The sequence below is a fragment of the Chelmon rostratus genome, chromosome 21 (assembly GCF_017976325.1).
Source record: "Chelmon rostratus isolate fCheRos1 chromosome 21, fCheRos1.pri, whole genome shotgun sequence".
Taxonomy (NCBI): Eukaryota; Metazoa; Chordata; class Actinopteri; order Chaetodontiformes; family Chaetodontidae; genus Chelmon; species Chelmon rostratus.
The window spans coordinates 4197061-4209905 of record NC_055678.1 but is presented as its reverse complement, the minus strand read 5'-3'; the positions used below and the strand labels follow the sequence as shown (position 1 = coordinate 4209905).

General features: G+C 43.8%; 1 protein-coding gene across 1 annotated transcript; it reads right to left on the bottom strand.

Annotated features, from left to right (window-relative positions):
• Window positions 1–333: 333 nt before the first annotated feature.
• On the bottom strand, window positions 334–11579 carry dpysl4 (dihydropyrimidinase like 4). Its single transcript, XM_041963335.1, has 17 exons — window positions 11292–11579; window positions 10350–10377; window positions 9322–9380; window positions 5528–5616; window positions 5207–5391; window positions 4954–5118; window positions 4619–4680; window positions 4442–4522; window positions 4086–4154; window positions 2537–2657; window positions 2205–2361; window positions 1968–2109; window positions 1636–1720; window positions 1364–1449; window positions 1087–1266; window positions 697–862; window positions 334–449 (listed from the first exon to the last, which is right to left on the bottom strand). Exons 1-17 carry the CDS (start codon window positions 11577–11579, stop codon window positions 358–360), a joined length of 2055 nt encoding a protein of 684 aa, XP_041819269.1. The 3' UTR covers window positions 334–357.
• Window positions 11580–12845: the final 1266 nt, after the last annotated feature.

The window sequence follows — 12845 nt, the reverse complement described above, 5'->3', positions numbered from 1 at the left end:
GAGGATTTAGTACTAGTTGTGCAATCACAGGGTTTGTAAGGTTTAAGTTTGGTTCAGTACTACTTAGGTAAAGTTTAAGTATCTCTGTTACAGGATTTGTAGTGTTGTAGAAGGGTTTAATGTAAGCCTTGGGGTTGTAGTAGGATTTAGTATTAATTGAAGTACTTTGGGTTTGAGAGTCAGGTTCTAGTTCAAATACTACTGTTGAAGGACGTGTGAGGTTGTAGCATGGTTCAGTAGTGGATAAAGTACTACAGTTATAGGATGTAGTACTGGTTGTAAGGAAGTAGTCGGGTTTGGATGTATGTTGTAGTAATGGTGGGACAAACTCAAATTGACAGTTTGATTCTTCCTGTTTTAAGATAAGGATGTAATGTTGGACCGTCCACCAGGTGGCGCCACAATCCTCTGAGTGGAGCGGCGAGGTATGTGGTCATCAACCTGAGCACCTGGAAAGACCGAGAAGAAAAAGATATCAAAGAGTGAACTCTTCTTCCAGAGAGCATCTAACAGCTTTTACAGTTAACTGCGACCTTATTCTGATGACATTTACTGTATGTTTATTATATGTATTAATGTTTTTTTTAGCTGTTCTTATGATGTGAATTGGTTGTGTACTGGCTGTGCTATCAGGTCCAATCCAATCAGAATACTGCAGATGTGTGTGTATGTGTGTTCTGCATGTATGAACACTACCTGCCAGGGTGAATCCTGATTGGTGGAGGTTTCGAGAGCCGGTCTGGGTTTTCGGACAGGGGGGCCCCCTGTTGGTTGGAGTGGGTGGGACCGATTTAGTCATGCTGATGACATCATGGACTGGACCATCGTAGTTTCCACGGGGGACGCCGCAAGCCTCAGCCATCTGAGACCAGGAGAGGAAATGGAAAAAAAGGGGAAAAACTGAATCATCTTCTAATAGACCGATCGATCACTTAACTGATCGAGTCTGTCCATTGGTTATCTTGTTCACCAGTCTTTTAGTGACATTGATGTTGGTTCTGTCAAAGTTTTAGATAGTTAGGCAGTTGGTTATGTGGGACACTAGTAGACCATGTGGTGAATCATCAGGTGAGGAAGTTAAGTAACCTTGCTACGGGCTCTGATCCTCTTGTAGACCACGTCGGGGAAAGCCTTCCGGGGGACAAAGCGTCCTGAACCTTCAGTCACATTCAGTTTTCCGTCTTCCACAACAACTCGACCACCACTGATCACCACCGACGCGACGCCCCGAAACTCCAAACCCTCGAATATGTTCATCTCCGCCATCTGCACACAGACAGGCAGCGTGGTGAAGAGGACGGCAAGGTCACGGTGATTAGTAATGAATTTCGATTATGGATGATGAAGATCGACGTGCTGTTACCAGGTTGTGAGTCTTCGCAGAAACAGTTCGCGTCTCTTTTGGGTTCCAGATGACAATATCGGCATCTGATCCGACAGCGATCCGTCCTGAACACATAGAGGACAGACACGTCAGTCTGCTGTCTTACAAAGATCATTTACAGAACTGAATATTATACAAACAGTGAAATCACTGCTGCTGGATATTTGCATGAATATGGCCTGAAATTTCCTGAGGTGGATCATCACAGCTGCATCTTGTCCGCAGTGCAACTCTTTTGACCGACGTGATACCTTTGCGCGGGTAAATGTTGAAGAGTTTAGCGGCGTTGGTGCTCGTTACAGCGACAAAGTCATTCTCGTCCATTTTCCCCGTAGACTGCGGAGAGACAACGGCAGAAATTAAAATGAAGTGAGAAAAAGCTGCTCTGTCTCGCTGGTGGAGTCCCTACATGTTAGCCAAGACACAATCCGGTAATAACGTCTACAGTGATACTTATGCAGCGTGTTGCATTAGAAATGCTTTAAAAAGTGACCATATTGGGGGCTTTGGAGGGCTTCTGTACAGTCATCCCTCTAGACTGATAATCTACATTTGTACACTTACTGGTGTTGAACCATCTTACCACAGCTCTGTCCCACACCACCGACATCCTCTCTTCGATCCCATTGGTTCCCTCTGGGATCAGAGTGAAGTCGTCTTTACCGACGGCTTTCTGAGCTGTGGAGAAGCTGGCTTGAGCGCTGGAAGTTACCTGCAGATCGCCACTGGGAAAAAAAACACACGACCATCAGATGCTGAGGTGGAAGGTGAGGCTATGTTGATGCTAATCATTCCCACAGAGAGGTGCAGTCGTACTAACCACGCTAACAGGGAGGTCAGGTACTGCGGAGTTGAAGGGTCAGGGTTGAGAGGCGGGCTCATGACGAAGGCGGCAGCTGTGGCCCAGTCTTTGGACCAATAGTGAGAGCCGTCAGTGGCCAGGCTGGCTGTGATTGGCTCCCCATAAACCACCATACCTAATGACAGAAAAATGAGGATGTTTAAATTACAATTAAGGTGCCTGCGGACTGTCACACCTGGTCCACAGGTACTTCAGTATACTATTAGATTATATACTATTGTGATAAAATCTAATAAACTTGATCTGGATTAAAGGGCATGATGAAGAACAGAGGAGGAGGGTGATGTCACCTTTCTTTCTGGCTTTGGCAATGACATCAGCAGCAGATTTGCTCATCACCTTGGTAACATACAGCGGACAGTTTGCCTGTTTGGCGATGGTGACAGCCCGGTACACCGCCTCTGTCTCCACCTGAATGTGACAACACACACACACACTCACATACAAACAGCTCACTGCCTCTGATGCCACCTGGTGCATGTTTATATGATAATAACAAAGCATTACAGGAATGTTACAGGTAAGTAATAAGTAAACTATTTGACAGACTCTGTCATGGCTTTGGTTGTCAGTTTTGTTGTTTCCTGTTTTATGCTGAAAAGGTTTCCCTCATGTGTGTGTCATCTTTCGCTTTACTTCCTGTGTTTTGCCACCTTTGTATTTGTTGATTTGTGCCACCTGTTCCCTCATCAGTCGTCTCTTCCCAGTCTATTTAGCATGTGTTTATCCTCAAGGTGAGCCAGTTCATCTTTGTACATTGGAGTTTTCCGGTGCTTTTTGGATGATTTCCTGTTTTTCCCTGTACCTCACCTGTTATTGGACTTTTGCATTTTGCTCCTTTTCATTGGATTTATTTGCCAGTTTGGATTTAATTCTATGGATTTGTTCTTCACCTGCTTCACAATCATCCATAAGCCTTTTTGTTATTTTTTCTCTAAATGAATAGTTTGAACTGCACCACCTGCTCCAGACGTGGTAGCCTGCATTGTGGTCCAATCCGGCTTCCTTGTTTTCCCTGTATGCAAAATCCTAACAGAATGAAGTGGCCAGTCATGGACCCAGCAGATACTGTGACCAATGAACCGCATCATTTGATTTCTGATCTCCGAAAAGACTGGAGTTTCATCAGCTTCCTGTTTCCCTGGTCTTACCACGTCCCCTGACAGTCTCCAGCCTTGCTGCCCTCTTGTCAGCCTCCAGTCCTGTTGCGCTCTCACCGGCTTCCTGCTTAGATTTCCTGCTGCTGGTCTTTGATTTTGATCTCCAGTCACGTCGTCTGCGTCAAGGGGGGGTTCTGCCTATGCTGCCCGCCTCCACAGGGGTTCTGCCTTTGTTGCTGGCCTCCTGCCCATCCTCCAGAGGGGTTCTGCCTTCTCCAGCCTTGTCCAATCGCCAGGCTGCCTGCCTGATGTTCCCTGCTCAGCTCCTGTCCAGCCCTCCATCTTTCAGCTCCTAGGTCACTTGCCCCTGAGTCCCTCCTCCAGGCCCCCTTCCACCCAGTTTGACTTCGACTTTTTTGTCTGTTTTATGTTGAAAAGGTTTTTCTCATGGTCATATTTTACTTTACTTTCTGTGTTTCCCCCCCTTTGTGATTGTTGATTTGTGTCACATTTGTTTCACCTGTTCCCTCCCCACTGTATTTAAGTTTTCCCTCAGTCTGTTTAAGCCCTCAGGGATCTCACTGTGGCCAGGGGACACAATAAATCAGAAATCTAAAGTTGGGCCAGCCCATTAAAGTGCTTTATAGGTGATTAAAACAATTGCAAAATTAATTCTGCATTTTATGGATATGTTCTATGACCATGTTACTGTAATTTCAGGTGGGTGAAGCATGTGTACCTCCTCAGGGTGAGATAAAACATGCCCTTCAGGTCCGGTGATGCCGAGACAGAGAAGCTTCTTCTGTTCCTGAAAAACAAATCAGTGTAAATACACTGCAAACATGGAAAAAAACAAACAAACTGTTGTCACAGATGGGTTTACTGTGGAGTTAATTGAAAGCCTGATGCATCTGATGCAGACGAAGGGGTGCAATAAAGAGTTGGTATTTGACGCTCTGGGAAAGACACCTGGCTGACAACAATGAATGCTCAGTTGATGTTTGTTCTCTGCTGGGTAAGCGGCCTCGTTGCAACATTCCTGCATGATTTAATGAAAAAGCAAAAGCTCCTGTCTCATTGGTCAGCCTGTATTACCTCATCAATGATGTCTCCATTCTCTGCATGGACTTGTGCGATGGCTCCAAGATCCCGGAGAACCCCGAATGCCTCGTAGAGCTGAAACCGCAAATACAACACGCAGATTCAGTGAAATGAAGAGAAAACATTGATGCATGCAAGCCATAAGATAATAATAATTAAACTGTAGTCCACCTGAGAGTCGGTGCTCTGGTATTTGTCTTTGTAGGCCATGAAGAACAGGAAGGAGTTCACACCTGAAACACAGATATAAATAGTTAATGCAAAGTACAGCTGAAGAGCAAACTAACTCCATTTTAGCTTGAGCACAACCTCACAAATTCAAAATAACACCCACTGTAACAAAGTACATTTACTCAAATAGTGCACTTAGGCACATATTTGAGGTACTTCAGTCCATCTTGTGATGGGATCACAACTGTGCCAGATGAAGCTGGTGTGATCCCATCACAAGATGCTCCCTCGTTTTGTGTGTGTGTTTAGTAGCGATCGGTAAACCGTCCTCTGACCTTTATCTTTGATGAGCGTCTCCAGCTCCTCGTACAGTCCATCGTGCCATCGAGTGATGTCCAGGTGTAGAGAGAAGTCGCAGCACGCCCTCTGCTCTGCAGTCTCCCTCCACTGATCAAACGCTGACAGTAAACTAGTCCCCGGCTCCACCAGCACATGATCGACTGTGAACACAACAATCCTTGTTATAACTCCTGTCCCATGACCGAAGTCGACTGAGGAGCATTGATAGGTTATTGGTAATGAACTGACTGATCATGGTGGTCCCTCCGAACACAGCAGCTCTGGTCCCCTGGTAGAAGTCATCGATCGGGTTCAGCCCTTTCTGCGGTGCATGCAGGTTGGTGTTGGCATCGATCCCTCCGGGGATCACCAGCTGACCATACGCGTCCACCGTCTTCACGCCAGACGGGACGACCAGATTCTCACCGATCTGTCTGAGGACACATGACAGGAAATGTGATGATGTCAGAGGCAGACAAGCGAGTGTTCAACTGCACAAAATCTTCTTTGACAACAAAAGGCCTGATAATCAATAACAACTCATATTATTAAGAATAGCAATATATTTACTTGATGGTCCCGTCCTCGACATAAACGTCAGCGTAGAACGACTGGTCGTCATTGACAATCTTTCCTCCTTTGATGATCAGACGGTCGCCCTGGAAATAGACAGACAGAGAGGATGCTGGGTAAAACAGCAGGTTACAGACAATAACATTCAGAGATTTAATTACTGTGAGGTAATAAAACCAAATGAAAATGGTTTTCTCAAAACATTTCAGTTGTCCACCACCTCAGAGTCGGAAAAATATTCATCAATTTTGTGAAAAATAACAGTCGCAAACTACAGCTAAACTAGCCGACCGCCGCAGAGTTAGCCGTGTTGTGGCTGGTTGCTCGCAGCGCGCGGCGCTCGAAAATGACATCATCCACGTCAGAAGTAGTTGTCTAGAGACACTGGATGTTGATAACATGCCACCACGGGCTCAGAGGGGAATAGCACCAGCATATCTTAACAAAATATTGGAATATGAACGAGTTTCGCCGCAGATTATGCGTTTATAGAGGCTACGCACGGGTGCCCCAATTACTCGCATTATGCGGATATACGCGCCGCTCTTCTGGGGCTAATTTCTTCAAAACGACTCCAAATGCCCCCAAAGTTGTCTGGGTGTCTAAATGGTCATATTTAATGCTACAAATAAAGTCCAGGTTGTAAAAAACGAAAGTTATCCTTTAAGTCCTGTTTATGAAATCGATTTCAATTTGTACATATTAACACCAAAGTTAGTCACGGAACTCCACAAGGGTCTATACTTGGACCAGTTCTATTCACCTTATATATGCTTCCTTTAGGCAACTTTATTTGAAAACAAACACATTTTTATTGTTATGCAGATGATACCCAGTTCTATCTATTATTTAAGCCAGATGAAACCATCCATTTACTAAACTTCAAAGTATGTGTTAAGCATATAGACGTGCATAAAGACCTGACCTGCAATTTTCTGCTACTAAACTGAAACTGAAGTTGTAATACTTCCCCCTAAACACCTTAGAAACTCACTAATAATACAGCTACTCTAGGATGACACTGCTTAAAAATGTATTTTTGACAAATGTCACAGATAGGGCCGGCTTAGGCTTGCCTTGGACCTACTTATGCTGCTACAGGCTTTGACTGCTGGAGGATTTCCTTTGATGCACTGAGCTCCTCTCTCCTCCTTCCTCTCTCCATCTGCACATTTTCATGTCTCATTAATGCATGTTACTAACTTGGCTTCTTCCCTGCAGTCTTTGTGCTTTCTCGTCTTGTGGCGACATACTATCATACACTATCATATACTCATACTATCCTATACCATTTAATTATTAGTCATATTTCTATTTCTTTCTATTTCTGTTCTCTTTATTATAGCTGCTTTCTCTCTATACCCAACCCGAGAGTCCTGTTTGGTTGGAGATTTCTGTCTGTTAAATGAAGGTCTTCCTCACCACCATCAGCAAGTGCTTACTCATGGGGACAGTCTAGACCTGCTCTATATGTAAACTGGCATGAGATAACTTTTGCAGTGATTTGGTGAATTATAGATAAAGCTGAATTGAATTTGATGATGCGCTCCACTCCTCAGTGCTCTGTTGTCCTCCAGCAGTATACAGGCAGTGTGCATTCATGTATTTTGGTGGAATCGCTTCCAATCACTGCCATTCACACAGCAGCGCAGCTAAACTTGACCACAGTGATTTCTTGGCTGCAAAGACACCAGCGGAGCAGATGTGGAAGACTGGGAAGATGGCTCTCTGTGTTTGGGCAGTGCCTGCTTAGGCCTGTGTGAGGTGACCAATCAGAGTTGACTGGGATTTTTGAGAAGGGGGCCTTAAAGAGACAGGAGCTAAAATGAAGCTCACACAGAGGGTGATATAGAGGTGATGCAGCCATGGCGAATTAAAAAAAAGTGTTTTGTGAACATTGAACGTCTAAACATTTTCTAGTAGACATCCGAAACAAAATTAGGAAACTGAAAATTAGCACAATATGTCACCAACTGATAAAGAGCTTTTTTTTTGTTATTTAAAGCCGCACTAACTGATTTTCTGTCCACTTGCTTTCAGCAGAAACAAGTGAACACAACATTAACACATTACCATTTAAGCTGATATGTTGAACATGTTTGCAAACACTGTGTCAACCGATGAGTGTAAATCCAATAGTCACTCACTTTTAGCTCTGTTTTTGGTCTCCACCTGCTCCCTGAGGGAAATATCTGGCTCTTTCACCTCTAAATGTTCCACTATGTTCACCAGCTGGTCTCTAACTGTGTCTGTCTGCTGTGTAGGTGTAAAACTGGGCGACTGAGCCTTTCGAGGATGCTCTTTCATACCCAATCATGATACTATCACCTGTTACCAATCAACCTGTTTACCTGTGGAATGTTCCAAACAGGTATTTTTGGAGCGTTCCACATCTTTCCCAGTCTTTAGTTGCTCCTGTCCCAACTTGTTTGAAACATGTTGCTGCATCAGATTCAGAATAAGCAGATATTTACAAAAATCAATTACGGTGATGAGGTCAAATATTAAATATATTGTCTTTGTGCTGTTTTCAGCTTAGTTTGGTTATCACATTCAGTTTTATTGAGGTTTTACACAGCGTCCCAGTTGTGCATTCCTTTAAGATAAATAGAGCCTACATTATTGCCACTTTAAGTAGAAGTACTTAAAGTATTCAATGTGATGGTAGAATGGTCACTGTCAGTGTAATTACATCATAATTCCTGATGCATGTATGCAGTGTTTTAATATTGTGGCTGAAACGTTTAATCTGTGCTCATCATATTAATATTAATCACATCATATTAATCTGCAGACTAATAAATAAATGTTAAAGAAGTAGAGTGTTAAAATACTGACGTACAAGTACCTCAAAGTGTTTTTAAAGACAGTACTTGAGTAAATGTGCTTACATTTGATCTTTATTTGCACTTTGTTGCTTCATATGTTATGAAATATTATTTTTCACTATGCCATATTTAATAAAAGCCTTTGATTAAGAAAGTTTTGATAGATTTCGCACAAATGTTGATTTGAGGTAAATCTTCACTAACCCCTTTAATCAGTGTGATGGGATGAAATCTACTATAAACATTTAAATCATAAAGGTGGCAGAACAGACTTTGACTGGTGTCCTGACAGGTGTTTCACCTGCAGGATCAGTCGTTCTTTTTAAATCTCCTATATGCTCCTATATAAAACTGAACAAACTGGTTCAATATTTCATCATATCAGACAAATCTTAAAAAATAACTCAGTGTATTATTTAAATTAATACGACATGAAGTTTCCTATTAAAATACAGTCATGGTTTGGTTTTAGGGTCCAGTTCACCTGCAGGTTCACTTTCCCTGAACAGGTGTGAAGATGTCACACAGGTAAAAATGACCACTGGCTTTAAGAATTTTAGGATAAAAAATATTGATGGTTCCACTTTAGTATAATGTCGAAACCAGGTGACACTTCAAGGTTTCTGATCATAAATCAGGTGTTTGAATCCTGCTTTGATTCATAATTATCATGAATCATCATCATCATCACCATCATCATCATCGTCAATGATTATTACAATTAAATAATCCCTCAGCCTCACTTCACCGCCTCGTTAAAGCCAAACCGGGCCGAGCCAGGCGGGTCTACAGCAGCTGCGGTTCGGGCCGCTCAGACTGATCTCCGGTCAGCCTCGGTCTGGTTCTAACGGCGCGTGGAGGGCAGGCGAGGCTGCAGCATCCTGCCTCACCGGCCCAAAATCATGCCTCTGACCCCCGCCATGCCGGCTTGGCTCGGCTCGACTCGGCTCGGGTTGGACCTACCGCGGGCCTCGCGCTGCTCTTCTTGGTCGGGAACGACATCCTGATCGATCGGTGATCGGCTGATTGATCCGCTCACACGCGCGCGCGCACACACTCACACACACAGTCTGCTATTGTTGTCCCGTCAGCTCTGACGTCACTTTGCCGACCACATACACACAAGCACGTACAAGCAGCTTCCGGTGTGGAGCTTCAAAATAAAAGCATCGTACACGAGTGTTAATTTATTTTAAATATAATGAGGAAAATGTACTTCAGGTATTAAAATTTAAGTACTGAGTGCAGTAAAATGTCCCTGTGACTGTTCTATTGTTCTGTCTGATCTCATTAGATTATTGTGACTCAGTCGTTCATGTCAAAGCAGGATTTTACTGTTGGAGCTGGTTGAGGCTCATTTAACACTATTTTGTATCAGACTGCAACTAATGATTCTTTTCATTCTGGATCAGTCTGCTGACTATTTTCTCCATTAATCGATAGAATCGATAAAATAGTTTTGTTATGCACACACTCAAATGGAAACAGATGAGTAGAAACCAGGTTCCATTAAACACGAAGAAGACATCACCTGGTTAACATGAATAAATCAGATTATTATGGATCAGGTTATGGTGCAAAGTCTGTCCTAAAGGATGTGTTAAACTAGTTAGTTTGATATTAATAATAACAATAATAATATTCCACAAACCGAAAGCAGATTTTAGCATCTTTCCTCTGCCATTAATCATCTCAGGTTAGGAGCCACTGGACTAAACTAGCTAATTATCTATAAACAAAGTAGCTCCATCCGGAGCAGCTGCCCCGAGGCATCAGTATTGACAGTCTAATGGAGACTAACAAAGAAAGTGTTAAAAGTGGCTCTTATGGCTGTAGGAACAAACAACAAAGCATCAGAGCGCTGTTCACTTCCTGCTTCCTGCCAACAGCTAATCATTAATCATAACCACCTGGTTATTACTGTAACCATGACAACAAAGTTAAGGTATTTTTGCAGCGTAGTACTGGCACCTTGACTGAGGTAAAGGTACATAAGCTTTCATCGATCAGGTTATCGGGCTGAGATCAAGACAGAAAACAGCATCACTAAGATCTGGATGCTTCTTCCAGAACTGTCTGATGTGTCTGATTTCTTTGTTTAGATGTATGTTTGTTTGTGCATCGCCGGTTTGCTTGCTGAGAGAGATGAAATTAAATTCCTCCTGTCAACCATTTTCTAAGTGATTTAAAAGCTGAAAACAGTCGTTCATCACATTTCTCTCTCGTTTCAGTCCAACATCAGAATGAATTATTGTGGAAATCTGCAGCCTTTCCTCCCTTTCCCTCTTGTGCTCTCCTGTCTTTTCTTGTCTCTTGTTTGTCCCTCCCCTGTCTGTCTAGTGTATCTCTGCAGGGCGGGGCCGACAGGTCGGTCCAGCCTCCTCGCTGATTGAGCACAGGTGTGTTCACTGAAGCAATCAAGACCCACCTGACTACACTGTATATAAGCCCCAGGAAATCATCCAACGTTCATCGAATCGTCTGCCTACCAGACCTCCAGAGTCTCTGTCTGTCAGTGCCTTATCTTTGTGTTTGTGCTCAGGTGAATCAAACCACCTGCCCTCGTCTGGACCCAGTCTGTCTGTCTGTGGAAACCTCGGGTCATCTGAACCCCTCCTGTGGACCATGTCAGTATCTAGTCTGTCTGCTCTCCCTGGAAACTCGGACCTGAAGCTTCTTGGACTCCGTGTTATTGAACTCAGTTCATCTTTTGGACTCATTGCCGGTTTGCTTGCTGAACACTCATTAAAGTGTTTTACTGACTCCTGTCTGATCGGCCTGAACTTGGCGTTAGAGTCTATTCAACCCCCAAAAATGTCACAATTATATTTTCCAAATATCCTCAATTACTAACACGAGTCACAAATGTAAAGCAAACTTGAAAAACAAAGAGAATTTAAAATAAATGAAACATATTCTAAGTTGATTCTAACCTGTCTCTTGCCGTAGTTGTCCCGCGCATGTCCAGAGGGATACACCACCGTTTGTCCTCCTCCTCTCGCAGCGTCTCTTCCATCATGGCTGTCACTTCGGGTTCGAGCAGCCTGGCGTCGCTGTGTCTGCGGACTGAACGACTCGAAGTTCAACGTTTTGTTCTCGAAAGCTCCTTCGACGCTGCAGAACATCCCTCCATACTTCATCCGAGGACGAGGAGAGTCCGAGCCCAGCCGGGACAGTAGAGAGGAGCAGTCGTCCTCCTGAGAACACCTCCTCTCAGACATCATGGACACATCTGATCTGAGACAAGATGAGGAGGAGGAGGAGGAGGAGCAGGGAGAGGAGGAAGAGGAGGAGGAGGTAGTGGGGGGTTGGCTGAAGACCTCAGGCGATAAATGAGGAGACCAAAAGAAGGAGGAGGAGAGGAAAAAGGAGGCCATGGAGGAGGGGGGAACTGTGACCTCAAACTGAGACCAAGAGGAACTGATTAGAGGGAGGAAGAAGAGAGGAAAAGGAGTCCTGATGAGGCTGTGAGAAGAGGAGGAGGAGGAGGATTACAAACAAAAACAAATCTTCAGCCAATCAGAATGTCATGAAGCTCTAGCAAAAGGTCAGTCAGAAAAACTGTTCTGTTGGATGCTTCGGCCTGGAGCTCGTCTCTCAAACCGTCCTGCCTTCACTCCTCTCACACGTGCTCACTCTCTGCTGTCAATCAGCTGGTCACATCTGTCCAACAGCACAGCAACGCACCTTCATTCTGAACTGATCATCTTGCTGCTGTCTTTTTAAAGTGTGTGTCTGCTTTCTGTTTGTTGGTGAAATGCACCATGGGAGTCAGTCATAGTTGACTTCTCCTTCGTCCTTCAGTTTTTATGCCCACGGTCTTCTTCAAAAATGTTCTAACACAGTTGTTCATCTTCTGTCAGTCAGCAGCAATGAACATGAAGCTCAAATACCTGCTAACACCGACTGATCTGTTGATAGATTTGATTGTTTTAGAGGTAGCTGGGTTTTTTATTGACTGAGGAGCTTCCTGGTGTTCAGGGTGAAGTCTCACATTATCATGTGACCGTACAGTGAGCGCTCTGAATGTTTCAGGTCCAGCAAACACAAAGTGACTTACAGTCCTCTCAGCTTTTTAACTGTAAGACTTTATAGACTGACAACACACACACACACACACACAGGTCAGTGCTCATTACTGCTGATGCGCTGAAGACGGAGGAGTCTGAACTGGATTTCTGTGCCTGTCACATTCGCTTTATCTAATGTCAAGCACACACACATGCACACACACACACAACCGTGACAAAGTCTTCATGTTAGAGTTTTTTTTTGTTCGCAACGACACGTTTCTTGGAACCATCTTCATGTCAAAAGCAAATTCTCCACTCAAAACCAAATAATCTTACGACTAAACCAATCTCTGCCTTCAGACATCACACATAAAGCCATCAAATACACAGACGCTGCAAACTATCCAGTACACGCTGGTGAGATCAATTCAAAGCACTACAGTAAAAACCTGTTACTGGTTTTCCCCTGAAACA